General features: G+C 39.8%; 1 protein-coding gene across 2 annotated transcripts in view; it reads right to left on the bottom strand.

Moving 5' to 3' along the window:
- Positions 1-17,924, bottom strand: part of SHANK2 (SH3 and multiple ankyrin repeat domains 2) — a 366,357-nt gene that overhangs the window by 267,970 nt on the left and 80,463 nt on the right. For both annotated transcript variants that reach the window (XM_065685197.1, XM_065685198.1), the window contains one exon: positions 12,010-12,076. In XM_065685197.1, the coding sequence (XP_065541269.1) occupies positions 12,010-12,076 (67 nt within the window). The remainder of the gene's footprint in view (positions 1-12,009; positions 12,077-17,924) is intronic.

Genomic DNA, 17,924 nt, shown 5'->3' with positions numbered 1-17,924 from the left:
AAGGAGCAGAGAGATGCTTAGAATTTTAACTGTTCCTGAAAGCAAACAAAGCCAGAGAACTCCAAAGCAATTATTTCTCCAGTATCTTTAAAACCCAGTTACTGTCACAAACAACAGATACGTCCTTCGGGACTGCCACTTGCGACTGGGGAGAACCATGGAAACCAGTGAACAAGACATCCTCCTGATTCAGCTGCCCTTACGCTGCAAACTACAGAAAACTCTTCTAAGACTTTTTCTGTGTCACTGAAGTGGACATCTGGCAATGAGACAAAAGAGGAAAAATAAAAATAACATCTCCGAACACCAGTTCAGAGTACAGAGGGAATGACAGAAAATGTTCAAGTTGTTTCAATTGCCTTGGACACTATGGGAACTCTCTCCAATATCTTAAAGAGATCTGATTTAAATACTCAGAAACTATTCACTCTGAAGATCACAGAATCCCAGACTGGTTTGGGTTGGAAGGGACCTTAAAGCTTATCCAGTTCCAACCCCTGCCACATGCAGGGACACCTTTCCCTAGAGCAGGTTGCTCCAAGCCCCGTTCAACCTGGCCTTGAGCACTGCCAGGGATGGGGCAGCCACAGCTTCTCTGGGCGCCCTGTGCCACGGCCTCACCACCCTCACTGTAAAAAGCTTCTTCCTTCTATCTAACCTGAACTTCCCCATTTTAACCTTTACTGCGAAAGATCCAGCTTATCCTGAAATCCAAGGGAAAGACTGTCAACTCGGGCACCGCCCAGGAGATTGAGATATAAATGGAATAACAGCCACAGCGTGAAATATTGTGAACAGTGTGAACTACAGTGTGAAACATAACACATTACAAAGCAGTATGCTTGAAACCATATCCCTTTATCAAGCCTTATCTATAATTTGACAACAAATGGTCTTCTACGAGGATACTATTTCCTTTTCAAGACACTGCATATTATCAGATCCATTTTCATGAACATTCTGACATTAATACCTTGTTATGAAGATCAGATTATGCACAAGATGTTAAAACACTTTTCTTCAGAGAAGCCTCAATTCTTAAATCGCCAAACCATTGTAAGCTGAACAGAATACATAATAACAAATTTATTTTTATAAATAAACTAGTTTGAAAGAAAACTGCTATGTTTAGCTGTTAAAAATCATGTAAATATAAATTTAGCATAATACAAAGAGGAGTTCCAAGTTAAGGGAGTCAATGAAGTGTAAGAAATCTGTTCAAATGGAGCATATCAGCAATTACTGAAAAGATTATTTGAACCAATCTAAAAGAAAAATCCTATCCTTCATAGAATCATAGAATAGTTAGGGTTGGAAAGGACCTTAAAATCATCCACTTCCAACCCCCTGCCATGGGCAGGGACACTTCACACTAAATGATGTCTCCCAAGGCTCTGTCCAACTTGGCCTTGAACACCACCAGGGATGGAGCATTGACCACTTCTTTGGGCAACCGATTCCAGTGTCTCGCCTCCCTAACGGGAAAGAATTTCCTCCTTATATCTAGCCTGAACTTTGCCTGTTCCAGTTAGAACCCACCACCCCTTGTCCTATCCCTACGCTTCCTAATGAAGAGTCCATCCCCAGCATCCCTATAGGCCCCCTTCAGATACTGGAAGGCTGCTGTGAGGTCTCCACGCAGCCTTCTCCAGGCTGAACAGCCCCAACTTCTCAGCCTGTCTTCATATGGGAGGTGCTCCAGTCCCCTGATCATCCTCGTGGCCTCCTCTGGACTTGTTCCAACAGTTCCATGTCCTTTTTGTGTTGGGGACACCAGAACTGCACACAATACTCCCAAGTGAGGTCTCACGAGAGCAGAGTAGAGGGGCAGGATCACCTCCTTTGACCTGCTGGTCACGCTCCTTGAAATCACTAAACTCACAAATACTCAGGTTTATGTTGTTACAGGGTTTTTTTCATACAAATACTTATTTTGTATGGTTGGCAATGTAACGAAATTGCACTTGCATTTGGAAGGCTATCCCTATTTAAATCCAATTATTCCATGATTCCATGGAAGTGATTTCTTTTTCCAAATGGGAGTTATACTGAACCTAATTATTTTCAATACCACAATAATTAAGATCCACACTGGCACATAAAAATCCACATATTCAGAAGCTACAAATCCACCCCTATGCCTTTAGTCTTGACTTCGCAACCTATTCATAGCCTATAAGCCTATATATAAAGGAAATTATTGAGTGTAAGAAAAGGTTTGTGATGAAGTGCTCAGCATAAGGATCTACATTACACTGAGAGTTTCTTTTTGGTTTATTTTGGGGGTTTTATTTAGTCCACCTCTGTATTTACTGTGGGAAACAAAGGAATTTTCTTCAGGAAGCATGCCTGACTATTCTTAGCAATCTCTGTATTACCTGTTGTGTTCGGTTCTGCATTCTTTTTTTAACTCTAGCATTTATTTCATGTTCTTTCATCTCTTTTCCCTGTGTTCTCACCATTGTGAATGGGAGAAATAGAAAGCCACAGGGTTCTGCACACATCTGTTTCTCCATTTGTCTTACCTCTATTTTTGACCTGGCTTCACTGCACTGTGTGAAATCCGCCTGACACAATCTTAGAGAGCTCTCGAGGCTCATGTTGAAAAAATGATGTACAGAAAATACATGGACTTTTCAGGAATACCAGAATTCTCTGTGTGACACTTCAAATAATTTTTCTTCTATAGTAATCCTTCTTGGGCTGTCTCATCTCTTAGAGCTGCTCCCTGCCTTCCCTTACTAGGTGTGGACCTCTAATATCCTAATATTGAATTGCCATCCAAACCCTCCTGTATACAGAGACCTGTATAGACCATATAAACCTATACAGACCATACAGATTCATTGAATGGTTTGAGTTGGAAGAAACGTTAAAGCTCAGCCAGTTCCAACCCCCTGCCATGGGAAGGGACACTTTCCACTATAGCAGGTTGCTCCAAGCCCTGTCCAACCTGGCCTATGTATCATGACTGTAATGATCACATACTTCCCAAAGGGCATACCCTCTTAGAAAAGCACAACTATCATAGAATCCTAGAATGGTTTGAGTTGTAAAGGACCTGAAAGATCATCTAGTTCCAACCCCCATTATACAAAGTTTTGGGAGAGATATTTAATGGACCTGGGAGAAACTAGCAGAAAGGTGCTTAAGGCAATGCTGATGGAACAGCAGCAGAAATAAAACCTGCGAAGTCCAAGGTAATTTCTCATATTCAGTTTAGATTTTGATTCAAGTTTTACCTCTCCTCCTTAGGGTTTTTCCTATCAGTTCAGATCACCTCCTTTTCGCTACGGGGGGAGTAGCTTTGGAAGAGAAACATGGGCATGGACACAGGACAATGGTTGGGAAGATCCATCTATGCTCTGCGTCGTATTACTACAGCCAGACATACTGGTGTTAGAAACAAGATACGTCTGTTTAATAAAGGGGCCATCAAACCTAGAGCAAGTAAACCAAATGGATTCAAACCCAGCAGAACACAAAACTAAGATGCTCAAAATTCAGGGTAAGCCTAAGAACTCACAGGCAATGACCATACACCATGTAATTTGTGCTGCCCTGCATGCAGTTTGTTATATGCCCAGAATACCCCAAAGTTCCAAAGCCAATAATAATAATAATCAACTTCTGAAAATAAAGCTTAAACTTGGAATTAAAACTGGTTACTGCAGAATTTTGTACTAATACATACACAGAAGAAAAAACTGCTTGTGATCAAAGGGAAAAAGAAAACTACTGTAAGTTTTTCAAGCTCTGTCCTACATTTTGGTATGTAATTACATTAACAGCTCACAATTCCCAGTTTTCCCAATTTATTTGCTACCACCTAGCAAGACTGAGGATATGATATTCTATTCCTTGAAGCCTTTGGAGAAAAACAGATAAATAATAGCAACAAATCTATTTCATACCAATCAGTATTCCTTTGCTTGTAACCCAACTTATGTGTAATTAATATAAAAGGGTTTTTTTCCTATAGACATAATTAAATCAAATACTTAAATAATAGGAATAAAAAGAAAAGAGACATTTGAAAGAAACTGTAAAAGGGAACACAATTGCAACAATCTATCAAACCACATACATTTAAAACATGGGCAACGAAGATTCCAGTGTCTTTGCCATCCCAATTACAGCAATATAACCCTTTTTCCATGTTAAAATGCCCACATGTTATCCACATTCACATGAGAAATACACAGGCTATATGTATTTGCATCCTTTGGCTTCTATTAAGTAACGGGTGATAAAAACAGAGCAAGCATCGCATGCTGCTGACAGGTTTGTAGCTTTTTAAGTCCTTATGTCCTGCCTTTTCTTGCTTCTGCTTTTATCTTTCTAAATATGACCTCCCCTAACTTGACAGGTTTGATTTATGAAAATCAAAATTACTCAACAGTTCCCCAAGCCGAAATAAATAAGAAACAGAATAGTCATGGGTTTGGCTAGCATTTAACACAAACACTTGCAGCTGAAAAACCAAGATTGCTGACCTCAATCACTCTGATCTAATTAAAGAAAACGGGTTAGAAAAGCAATTTTACCACAAAGCAACTAATATCCTTATGTTGTGAAAGACCTGTTCTGCGTATTCTACAATAAAATCATGTTTTTAAGATTTTTACAGGCGCAATACCAATAAAAGTAATCACTTTTATTCATACTTGAGAAATGTTTTATTTCAATGCAATTAGCCAGTGTGGAATACGTATATTATAAAGGATAAGCCTACCATATTAGCAGATTTTCAATTAAAAAAGGAAAGAAATCCATGTGAAAGCACAGACAAACCATCACATACACACATATCTCTGCATAATTATAGAGGAATACAGGAACTCTGACTCGAAGCCTAGCAACAGTATCCAAGTATTAGTTAGGCTGCTGATCAACTATCCAAAACTCGCTCACCAGCTCAACGTGTTTCGTTTCTCTACGGCAAAAATGCAAACAAAATGAAACTAAAGAATCCTATTGCCTCAAGCTTCCGATCTGCTGAAGGACAAGATGTACAATATCGAAACAAACCTTGTTCACTTGAAGAAGAACAACCCATGTCACTTGATCCATCTGAATATTCATCTCATCACAAAGAAGCAAGGCAAAAGGGAGAGTTAAAAATAGGTTATCCAAGTCAAAGGATTATCAGCTTGCAACGTACTTAATATCTGCATCTGTATCTAAGGAAAGCTTCAATATTCCTACATATATGATTGGGGTTTGTACCTCCATCCTATAGAAGCCATAGTAAATTCCATAGAGCAAATGCTTCCAAAATCTGCTGTGCTCATTTACTCACAGACAGCTGCAGGCTGGATGAAAACAATCAGGGATTAACTTTTCTATTCATCACATCTTTTAATCCATCACTTTCTCTTATTTTGCAATGAATAAATGCAGAAAGTTAAATACATTAGAAATGTGCTATAGCTAGTTAAAAAAAAAAAAAGCTGTTTAAAAAGAGACATTGGTATTATTTTTTAACAATGTGTAACTGCTGTACTGCACATCAGGAGTATACGGAATGTCTTCCTCTAAGCAGGAAGAACGATGGAACAACAGGCACTGAGCTGCAATACACTTCTGGGTTCCAAAGACTTTCAAAATAAATGATAATTATACTGCGATGTTGTTATTATTCCTAATTTGGGGGCATGATGTATTGAAATAATCTGAGAAGCTTTATTAAGCATCTCAGACTGCTTGTAAAACAAGTTGCTAAGTACTTATGGTAACAGATTTTCTTGCTTGATGAAAAATCTATTTCAAATAGGATTAATTGCTAAATAATATGGCAATTTTCATTCACCTTTCAAACATCTGTCAAGAAAACAAAAGGGATTCCCTGATGTTTTGAACCTCATAAAAGAAATACATACAATGAAATCTGGATCTTGGCTTTAATCCTTGACTGAGATCCTTTTTTCCTCTCCTCTGAATCTTTATCTTTTATGTTTGATTTGGTCCTACAGGACTGCACCATCCCCTGCCTGAAATAAGACTCATGTGAACTTTTGCTGCTACTGACAGCAAGTTGACTTTGGTTGCACTATGCCACAGGAAACACTGGCAAGGCTCTTATTTCTTAGTTTGTTACTGAAAATGATAGCACCAAGTAAAACAAATAGTTATCAGTGCTAAATGCTTCTCATGCCATGGTTTCAATGCATCAGTCACCCAGACACCTAATGTATTACCTGGGATAGAAACATTAATTGTCAATTGATGGTGGGAAGAGGAGCAAGGTAAGGAAGAAGCGCTCACTGATAAAAGAAGAGAGAATACATATGAGAGAATACACACAGTTTTGAACTTGCAGAGGGTATAGTCACATTTTTTAATAGGATGGAACAACTAACAGGGTTTTTTTGATGGTATTGTGGCTAAATGGAAGAGTGTTCCACAAAACTCTGGTTTGATGGGAGACACAAGGGCTTACAGCCAAAAGGGATATAACTGCTTAGTGCAACCTTGCCTGAATGTTTACACACTGTAGAGCAGTCATGAGAACAGTCGGAGCAATTGGACTCCAGGTCTCCCCCTTCCACAGATCACTCTTTAGTTCATCATAAGCTTCTTCTGTGCAATTATCCATGAGACAAGGAGCTGCAGCCATTCAGAATGAGGATGTGAGAGAAATCAGGCTTTCTCCAGTGTGAAGAAACAACATGGAGCTAGGATCACTGCAGTACAAGCTCTGCTCTGCAACCAAAGTGCTGCTGCTGAGCTGCTCCAAGTACGTCTACCCCCTCTGACCTTTCCTAATGGTTCTGAAACCCTAAATTACCTTCTCCCTCTTGAAACACACTCAGCATAGCCAAGAGAGTGGCCTCTGTAGCACAATTTTACTTGGCTGAGAAATTTACTGGCAAAATCTCCTCTTTCTTGAAGACTAGGTAGGGGCTCCTTCGATTAATCAGGTTGCCAATGGCACCTACTTCTTCTGGTTTGAATCCAAACTTTAATCCATTTTGCCTCTAAAAGACAGACTCCATCTCTCTGGAGATGAAACAAATAAATAATAAACATGGTTGCTCACACTGACCCTAAGTACATACTTTTATCTGGCAAGATCTGAGTGAAATAACCAGACACTACACACCTCAAAAGAACATCTCTCTCTCACAGTCGGATGTCACATTATTCCATGGGTCATTATCTTTGCCTTTTTTTACTCTAAAAAGAAATTAATTTTATTCTTCTTTTTACAGAAGAGAGTGAAGTCTTACAATTCTTTCAAAGAAGCTTATTTTACATACACCTCGTTTTTCAGCATTTCAACATATTTGTTTAATGTAAATGCTCTATAGTTAAATAAAAAGGAAGAACAATCTCTGTGGAACAAAGGTTTAGTGGCTGTAAATTACAATTTTCTACTGCTACAGGATACTCTGGTCAAGTTTCACCTGAGCTGCCTCTCCGTCATCTTCAACAACAGGGATAGTCTTAGCACTATAGGATGGCGAAGATACAGGACAAGGGGGTAAAAAAAACGTAAGAAAAGCTAAATAAGGCTCCCTTTACGACATGCAATTCAGCCACTTGACTGAACAAAACCAGACATAACAGACAGCTTAAAAAGGGAATCTACCTAAATGCCAATTGCCAGGCAAAGGTGGGATAGATAATAAGTGATATAGAATCATAAAACAGACATCACAGAATAGTTGGGATTGGAATGGACCTTTAAAGCTCATCTAGTTCCAACCCCTTGCCGCAGGCAGGGACACCCTCCACTAGAGCAGGTTGCTCCAAGCCCTATCCAACCTGGCCTTGAACACTGCCAGGGATGGGGCAGCCACAGCTTCTCTGGGCACCCTGTGCCAGCGCCTCAGCACCCTCACAGTAAAGAACTTCTTCGTTATATCTAACCTGAACTTCCCCTGTGTCCTGGGTTGAGCAGCAGCAGTCATTTTTCTCCTTCTTAGGAGCTAGTGCAGTGCTGTGTTTTGATCTGTTGGCCTGGGGACAGTGGTGATAACGCCCATGTTTTCAGTTGCTGCTCAAATGTTTGGTCTGGCCAAGGACTTTCTGAGCCTCATGCTCTGCCAGGGAGGAGGGGAGGCCGGGAGGAAGCAGAGACAGGACACCTGACCCAAACTAGCCAAAGAGGTATTCCATACCACAGCACGTCATGCCCAGGATGTAACTTGGAGTTACCCAGAAGGGTTGGTTCACTGCAGGGTTGGACGAGGGATCGGTTGGTGCTCGGCTGGGGGGAGTGGGGCGAGTTATCAGTCAGCTGGTGCTGAGGTGTTGTATTCTTTCCTCTTGTTATTTCCTTTAGCATTATTATTATTGGTGGTAACAGTAGTGATTTGTGTTATACCTTAGTTACTAAACTGTTCTTATCTCAACCCGTGGGAGTTGCATTCTTTTCGATTCTCCTCTCCGTCCCTCCAGGAGCAAGAGGAGGGCAAGAAGGGAGGGAGTGAGTGGACGAGGTTTGTAGTTGGGTTTAAACCATGACACCCTGTTTCAGTTTAAACCCATCACACCTTGTCCTTTCACTACAGACCCTGATAAAGAGTCCCTCTCCAGCATCCTTGTAGGCCCCTTCAGACACTGGAAGCTGCTCTGAGGTCTCCACACAGCTTCTCTTCTCCAGGCTGAACAGCCCCAATTTTCCCAGCCTGTCTTCATATAGGAGGTGCTCCATACCCAGCACTTAAGCATATGTACTTATTGAAGTGGAGCTTTTTGGAGTAGTGCATTGAGATGTAGTGCTGCTGGCACACTGCAGACTCAATCCCTTCCATCCACAGGTACAATACCCTCCTCCTGTGGGAAGGCTGAGCTCTGCCACCACACAAAGCAGCTCCTTCACCACAGCGCACGGCACAGGATCATGAATCATAAGCATTACATTACTGCTGGTAGAGCCTTATCATTGCAGTTTTGGCAACATTACTTGAAACAGCTTTGTGACTACTAACAAACTGGAAGACACCCACACAATACCTTCTGCATTCAAAGTACAAGTGACTTCCTACTGCAATAGTTTGGGACAACAAAATTATCTAAGAATAATGTTAATTAGCACGTGTCAAACCAGATGGACACGGGTAGTGTAGTTCATCACTATGTGAGATTAGAGATTTCAAGCAAATATTCTTCCTTTTTCTGATACTTTGATTTGAGAAATGTGAGAACTTGTTTCAGTCACCAAATAAAACCTGCTTTTGTAACTACTAAGTTAGGTCCAGTCTCCAACACTGCCACCAATTACAATCGTCCCATACTTAGGATCACATACCCAGGAAAGCAGGTAAATTCTTGTGGAAAAAAAGTATCATTGCCATTTATATTACTTAGCTGTATATGAGGATTGCATTTAAGTCTCTCTAGCTATAGATCCTGTGCATGATGACCGCTAAAGGATCAGAAAACTTCCATGAGGGATGTAAAGGTTTTTTTCCAGTGGATCAAGAACAAGGTGGGTTTTTATCCAAAGCATCACCAACCCCTTCTTCCAATGAATGCTGATGCGAATAAGCATCAATCTCATTGACAAGCTTTCTGTTAAATGACTGAACAGTTCATCACCTACCAGCTTAAACCTCCATAGAAAACAGACCCACCCAAAGCTGCACACATTCCAAAGCAGTTCCTACACTTCTAACTTAATAACTATTGAGCCTAAAAGAATTACAAAATACAAAGTAACCGTAATTATTGAATGAGCCTAAAATACCAAAACCAAGGTTTAATGAACTGCTTCAACACTAAAATTCACTATATACCCAAAAAGACACTTTCTGAGAGATGAAAGATGAAATGTTTCTCAAGAGACTTCAGTGTGATCTGTCCTTCATATATTCATGAAGATACTTCTCAAGCTCTTTACTATTCCTTCCCACTCTGTTGCCTCAAGGCTCTAAGAAGGTGCATTACGCAAATGATATATGTTGGAGTACATCCAAAACTACATGAATATAGCAGATAACCAGACAAGTAAGATAAATAAAAGCCAGCTTGTTGAAGTTTCAACGCTGACTTTATTTTGCACGTTCATCATCATCCCAGCTCTTGGGTTTTCTGCTCAGGATATTGTTCTTTGATTTATTCCCCTTTTTTTTTTTTAACTGGGAGACATTCCAGAAAAAGACACACTGATGACTTCATTTTTGTTATTTTATTTAAAGTAATAAATATTAAGGGACAACTTCCTGTTAAATTGAATTAGCTCAGAGGAAAACACGTAACATAATGTTTCTTCTTTCAGACAAATTCAAATAGTTATGTGGAATCCACGAAAAACCACAAGCGAATCATGGAAGCACTGCTATTTCTGGCCTTCAGTGGAAAAGAGAAGGAATGAGGAAAACTTGGAGAATTTTCCCACAGAAGATAGTTTCTAAGCATTTTTTCTAGAAATCATCAAATCCTACAGAAAGTCTTTACAGTCAGCAATAAGTTCTGCCTAAAGCCTCAGCCACGTGTTTCCTGGACTGAGTCTCATCCATCTACTTGATAACTACATTTCAGCTTCTCCCACACACTGACATAACTGGGAACCTGCAATAGTCAGTCCAAAAAATGATGACAGTAACATCAGTGTTGCTTCACGCAAACCAGTCTAGAGGCTGCTGTTTGTAAGTGTACTGTAAGCGTTACTTCGACTTTACAGTTACTCATACTGTAAATGTACGTGTAACAAATGCTAGGAAGTTGTTCCTTCACTAGGGTTTTTTTCTTTTATTGTGCACAACTACTCTTAAAAGAACAAAATCTATTTAAAGCAACATGAAACATAATACTGGCTATGTGCACTACTTGTGCACTGACTCTACACGCAAGCCAAAATACTGAGAACTAACACGGCAGAAATAAAAGGATCATTTGCATCTAAACAACCATTTCCTTCCATTTCAACATCTTCATGAAATTATAAAACTATGAGCCATATGTAAAGATAGACAACAAGATGCTCACCTATACACTTATTCAATTGTAATTATTTACCTCAGACTGTTTATAAATACAGATGGATGAAGAATTCTTACATGGAAAGAAACTATCCCACTTTCTCAGGTAAAAACCTTTCAAACTCACTATGAGCTTTCATGCAGAAGTTATTGCTTTTGTGCAAAACTGAAAGTCTCACAGTGCTACAAGAATTCATGTTACTGCACAGAGTTTTAAACTATATAGATCGTACACTACCAGGAAGGGAAATGAAAACGATGCCTTAGTCCAGAGCAATTCTTGCCCAGTCTTAAGTTTGATGTGAGCTGGCCTAGTTTTCCACAGAAATTAAATACTATCAAGTCATAGATTTGCATCTCTGAGTTAAATCAATGCAGATGACTATAGAGCCCCTCCTGTTTCAAAAGGAATGTCTTTTTTCCTCCAACTTCAAGATGTTTTTGTGGAACTTTAATTAACTTGGATTAAAGCATTTTAATTCATTGTAATTAAACTGTATTAGAAATCACTTTTATCAAACTGGTTTTTATTTTAATGGCAAAACTATCTATGTAAAAAGATCTTTAAAAAGCCTTAAGGTTTTTTGTCAAGGGCCCTTAAAGCCTGTCGCTAGCCTTCATCCAGTGCCATACACTCAGTGAGAGGAAATGGGTTTATGGATATGGATAGACAGCTTCTGATATAGATTTTCATTTCATAGAAGAGAATAATCTTTATCTTCTTCTTCTGACCAATTATTCTTATGGAAAGCTGTTTTAAGCTGATGACAAAACAGCCTGCAGGAGCCAATTTGGCTCTTCCAGGTATGAGGATGTGTACTTCATCTGTTACAAACTAATTTATACTTACAAAGCATCTACCACTCTGTTGTTTTCATTTCCAGAGCATATTTTGATAACATTTCAGCTTTTCCCCCCATCATGTTATATAGAGAAGTTCCTTTTAAAATCTCCCTGAAATGATACTGTCATCAGCCCTGCAGTCACATCTCACATCGGACCAGATTTAACATCTTTGCAAAAAACCTGCTTTAAACATGTATAATTTATGTTCAGTGTCTGTAAATATTTTGCTTACCGATATCAGCTTCCCTGTGATTCTTGATATATTCAGCAAGCTCAAAGTTTCCCGCTATTATAGCCACCTAAAAGATCGGAAAACAGCTACAATTAACATATTGTTATAAACTTATTAAGTAGGAAAATGTGTGTTACATTCCTGACAAACATCATACAAAGATATTTTCACTTCACAAAGCAGAGTAACTGTTTCTTACTTCTATTCTGCAACTACTACACACAATACATTCTGAAACAACATTGAGATGCTCTCTCAATCTCTCTGTAAGCAGCACTGCCAGTCCTCCAGATAAGGTGACTGAAGAGGTCTCAGGAGACTGCCGGTGGAGCTGCAGCTTTTCATGTTGTAGCACTCAAAACCAGCAGTGAACATTAAACACACCATCCCCAAAGCTGCAGGAACTCTATAGATGTGTGAAAAATGCCACAGGAGCAGCACACATCGAAGGTGATACTTCCCTTTAACTGCTCCTGCCTCACTACTTACCTGAACAGTGAAAGCAGGAGCTACAATGCAATGTATGCAGGATAGCCAGGGAAGAAGTACCAAGAACTACAAGTATTCAGGTACTAAGTCACCAAAAAAGACTAAAAAAAGAGAAACTGGGAAAGTTTATGCATATGTAAAGAATTTACAATGTTTTAATAAATATAGTTCTAAACTAACACTTTTTCATTTATTTCCTGGTTGTTGAACACAGATGTGTAATATCTATTCTGAATTCTCCTCTCAATGCACTTAAAGAGAGAAATACCTCTGCTGGATATGAGGAAAGTGATACAGTTGTACCATCACCATCTCCTCCTTTCTTCTATTTTTGCCCTGAATATTGAGCAATTGCCTTTTCTGGCTCAATTTTGCAGCTTTATATTCTGACAGATACTGCTCCCCTACTGGCACTGTGGTTTTCCTCAAGTAGGTAAAAGGGATAAACTGTGCTCACCTTTCTCAAAGAAGCTTCTGCATATAAAGGGTGCAGGCCCAAAAAAGATTCGAAAGTCTTATGTAAGGACTCTCCTGGATATAGGGCTAATGTCAGTCATGAGACATGAATGAAAACTCAGTCTGAGCTGATGACAAAAAGATTATGTGCAACTTCATACCACTCCACACACCTCAGGGATGGCGAATCATGCAAAGGAAGACTAAAGGTCTTAGGGAGGTGCACGAAGTACAGTTAATGTGAGTAATATCTATTAATGTAACACGCATAAGATCTTGTTCCTGCACTCACCACAGGAAACTGAATGGACAATTTTATTTAACAGCAAGCAAAACAAACTTGTAAATTTTTGAAAATGAAGACTTTGCCCAAGCAACAAGCTACAGACAGAACACCTTGACTATTATATAATTATGCTCCAAATCCATTTTATTTTATTTGCCTTTTAACGCTTTTCAGGTTCTGTCTTTCTTCTCTTGGCAAATTCTTCTGTGTTTCATTAGAAGTTTCTATCCAGTGTAACAGCTAAATAAAGCAATTATGTTTTCCTTTCATTTCGGATTTATCTATGCCATGGGAGACATTCTGTTCCAGGTCTCTGTAGCACCTAGCAGTTGTACTCAATACACATACACTTGTGTTTTAAAATAAGCCTCAGTACGCAGCCATGAGCATGGCATGTGCAGTATAATCACTTTTATCCTTAAAATCATTAACCTGGATATAATATCACCATACTTACTAGTGAAAATCATGTCATCATTTTCTCATTACAGTATTAACAGTAAAGAAATGCATTGTTCTAGGTACTTTTCAGTAGTGTTACGTCAAACGCTGATGGATTCTTGGGAGCAAAATGCATTATGATGTATCAATAACAGTGGTTCAAAAGTTAATCCCACTTCTGCTTTTAGACCATGGTTGAAGAAATAAGTTTTTCTTCTCAAATATGTCATAAGATTTCTGCACACACTAATATCTGCAAAGATCAGGGAGGTCAAGAGACAAGGGTAGATTGGTGCACTGCCACTTCGTCTCCAACACAGGCAATTATCCAACTGAGAATTACTATTCTAACCACTAGTAAGACAATCTTATTTCAGGAATGACTCCTGAAAGAAGCTTCTTCTCAGAATGGATAATGTATCAGACTCTGGCCTCTAGCCTCCTCTGTACAGCCCCCGGTGTCCTTGCCAATGGTGCTATGAAAGTAATCCAGAGCTGTAGAAATGTTCTCTAATTTCACAGTCTGCAGCCTGGCTTGGTTCAGGTTCATAAAAGCAACACTTCACAGAATTACAGAGTAGTTTGGACTGGAAGGGACCTTAAAGCTCATCCAGCTCCAAACCCCTGCCATGGGCAGGGACACCTTCCACTAGAGCAGATTGCTCAATCTCCCCTCTGTCAGTTTAAAGCCATTCCCCTTTGTCCTGTCACTACATGCTCCTGGCAAAAGTCCCTCTCCAGCTTTTTTTGTGTGTAGATCAGGGGTTTTCTCTACAGTATAAGCAAGCAGTAATACCTCCCTTCAACATTACCCCTAATTAGCGCAGAAGACTCAAACAGGGAACTCATCGGTGACAAGCAGCTTGCTAGACAGCAGCTATGTTACTCAAATAAAAGAATCTTTGATATAGAGTAGATTTTAAGTATAAACATGCTGTTTAAGTAACAAACACATTCTATTACTTGAAAAAAAAGATATTGCCAGATAACTAAGAGACAGCTTGACAGGGAATTGTTCCTGAACTTGCTTCTGATTCAAGCATTCGATTCAGCAGCTCAAGGTACCATTTCTCTCCATTTCATTTACTTCAATTGGCTAAAAACAGCATGCAAAATTCTAACAGCAAAAAGGAAGGAAAAATATGCTAAGATCTAAAGAAGGCAAGGAAAAATTAAAAAGTACAAATATTTCTTGGCACAACGTCAATGTACTTCACTTGAATTTGATGGGTAAAGAGTGTGGGAGAAAGTGAAGGCAAAGAAAAATCAGAAAGACACAAAATTATCCTCATTCAATTTTTATAGTCGCAAAGCACAAAGCACAGAGACCACAGCCATTTCCCAGCAAAATGTGTCCTGAACCAGAGATATAAAGTGGCCAAATGAAACCATAAGCATGAACACATTAGGACAAGGGAATGGTCTTCACAAGATTCAGGGCTTGACCCAAATTCAGGTGGTGCAAAGTCCCCATCTCCCCTCAGTTAAGATGAAAACTAAAGCAGAACCAAACTGAAGCTCTATATTTGCACTAAAATTCTTTGTACTTTAGGAAAAAGAAACATTCTAACGTAGTAACTTTGCAGAAAACACTAGTTTGATTCTCTACACACTTCATAATTTATATGGTTTTAAATAGCCGTACTTTGCTTTTTAAGATGTTTTGTAGTCAAGTGCTAGAGTTCTGATTGAGAGGTTATGGCAGGAAAGAAGGTTTTGTTGGGGTTTTTTCCCCAATCACAACACATCTCTTCTTAGCAGTGAAAAGCAGCACAGCCAGCAAAGCTACACTCAAAGGTTTTTTTCAGTTCCAGAAGGAACTGGATTCCAGTCATCCAAACGCATGCCATGCATGTCTGCAGACATGAAATACTGCCGTGAAAGGCTGGAGGTAGCACTTTGCAACTCCCAGCTACTTACAGACTCTGTTATGCTGAGCCTTCAAAAATTGCAGCTTTTAAAACCTGCCTATCCAGCAGCCTTACAGTAATCCAGGTAGTTTCATTCCTGCAACAAATGGCCTTTCATTTCGTCCTTTTGCCACAAAGACACTTATCGTACACCAAAAATCTGCATGTCACCTTATTCTGTAAATCTGATAAATTCTGTTCATGGATCTCCCTAAAAAACTTGTAACAATAAATCACTCATCTACAATTTCCACTAAAACCAGGGGGGTTTTGCCCTATTTCTATAGCATGTATTTAACTTTGCATCAGCTCCAGAATCAGACAGCACCTGCAGCGTCACAGCACGGTATCAATCAGATTCCAGCTGAAAAGCAGGACTAAGTAGTTCCTGCACAGTGCCTGCAGATTCAAAGCAGGATCTTCCTCTGCTGTGCTGCCATTTGGTTGGGATCTCTGCCATGTTTCTGCTGCACAATCCAGAGAACAGAAACTCTCTTGGTTCCTTTTGTTTATAATCATCATTAGAGGTGGTTTTAGATGAATGAGAGTAACCAAAGAGAATCATTTATTAGCTCCCTCCCTTTCAAGTTTAACCGACCCCACTAAGGGTGTTAACATGAGCACCTAATTATTTTCGAATTAGATTTGGTAACATACATGACTGGTCTGTTAGTACATACGCTAACAACAGGGAAGTGAGGAGAAAGTAAAGCTAAGCAGGAAGATGTATCTTACCAGAAGGTTACTCATACAACATAAAAGGGAAGTAGGGTAAACCCATGTAGATTGGTGGTACCACCTATTTCCATAATATGCTGGTTTCATAATGCCATCATAACAAAATGCTAACGGAGTCACTGGCACAGGTCACAGCTGTGACACACTAAGGGCTGTCAACACAAAGCCACAGGGTTAACAGCTCTGGGAAGGCAGTCGAGCAGAGCTGGCTGCCACTGTCGGGATACCTAACACAGAGTGTGACCAGAAACTGAGTGTCTATATGGATCTTTGCTCTGCCTCAGCAGAAGCAAAGCTTTTACCCTCATCCCATGGTCTCACTGACTCACAGACAGATGCTCCTTTCAAACAATGCAACCAGTTACAGTGCTTTACTCTTTGCCACACAGGGCAATGCCAGACGCTCTGCCACCAACTGAGCAAGGAAGGGAAGGAGTTTAACTGACACTTGGTGAGTTGCTATGGTTAGTAACTACATGACAGCTCAGTGAAGTAGAAACCTGAATGCATGAAGCAGCTGTGACCCTGAGACTGGAGGGAGCCAGCAGCAGACGGGGCACCCCAAGACTTGGCCAGAACAGGGCACTGGATGAGGAACGAAACCCTCCTAACTGGTGAGCCACCTCAAGGAGCGGATTTCTTTCTCCTGGCACAGCATTATTCTCACCCTCTGGTCTTCTGATATTTACAATCAGAAACGTTCCATCTGGATACAGGCAGTTTTTAAGCTGGCTTTCAGAAGTCAATTCAGAAATTTAATATTTGACCCATCTGGTTAGTTCTGCTTTCCCAATTCTTGTTCCCCAAAGAAATTTTGTTTAAATAATGATGAATAACAGTACTTTATATAAACAGTGCAACCTGACAGATGTCCAGTTACAGTTGCACTCTGTCTTTACTGAGACAGAGTTTAACGTTTTCAGACTCTGGACCAGACGTAAGTAGCAGCACTGAGTCACCGACGTCTCTGTTCAGCCTCATAAATGCAGTTCTCATTATATCAATTACTTACATTCAAGTAGTTAGATTTTGTGATTGTGATTAATGCAGTGCTTTGTTCCTTTCGGGAAATTGGAAATTATATATACACTTTACCTGTCACTAACCTTTCACAATTGATTTTTTCCGCTCTTGAAATGTAACACAGGTAGAAGTTCTATTAAATTAGAGCAAGATCTTTGTAGCCTGTTAGCAAATACAATTTTAGAGCTTTATAGGTTAGTCCCTGAAAGGCAAGCACCAAAACCAAATTACATTATTGCTCTTTGGAACAAACTGCTATGAGAAATGGTATAGAAAAGGAGAGAAATTGAAGCTGTCCCCTCTTAAATCCAGCCAATGATCTTGGGCAAACTTTCTACATGGGAGTGAGGAGAGTATCTCAGTTCATTTCTGTCTCACTCTCAGTCAAGGCTGCTGAGGTTCCTTCTGCACATGCTTGAATCTTAGACCAGGCAAGACATAAAGCTTTAGAATGCTCTGCCTAAACAGAGAGGGGAGGAAGCTGTTTGGGCTGCACAGCTGTAGCTGCAGTTCACAAGCAGCAGTTCATGGTAAGGGAGGCATCACCCCTCGCCTGCTTTTTCTCCCCCTTC

Source organism: Lathamus discolor, chromosome 6 (genome assembly GCF_037157495.1).
Source record: "Lathamus discolor isolate bLatDis1 chromosome 6, bLatDis1.hap1, whole genome shotgun sequence".
Taxonomy (NCBI): Eukaryota; Metazoa; Chordata; class Aves; order Psittaciformes; family Psittacidae; genus Lathamus; species Lathamus discolor.
Note: the sequence above shows the minus strand (reverse complement) of the source record. Positions and strands in the feature narration are given on the sequence as shown.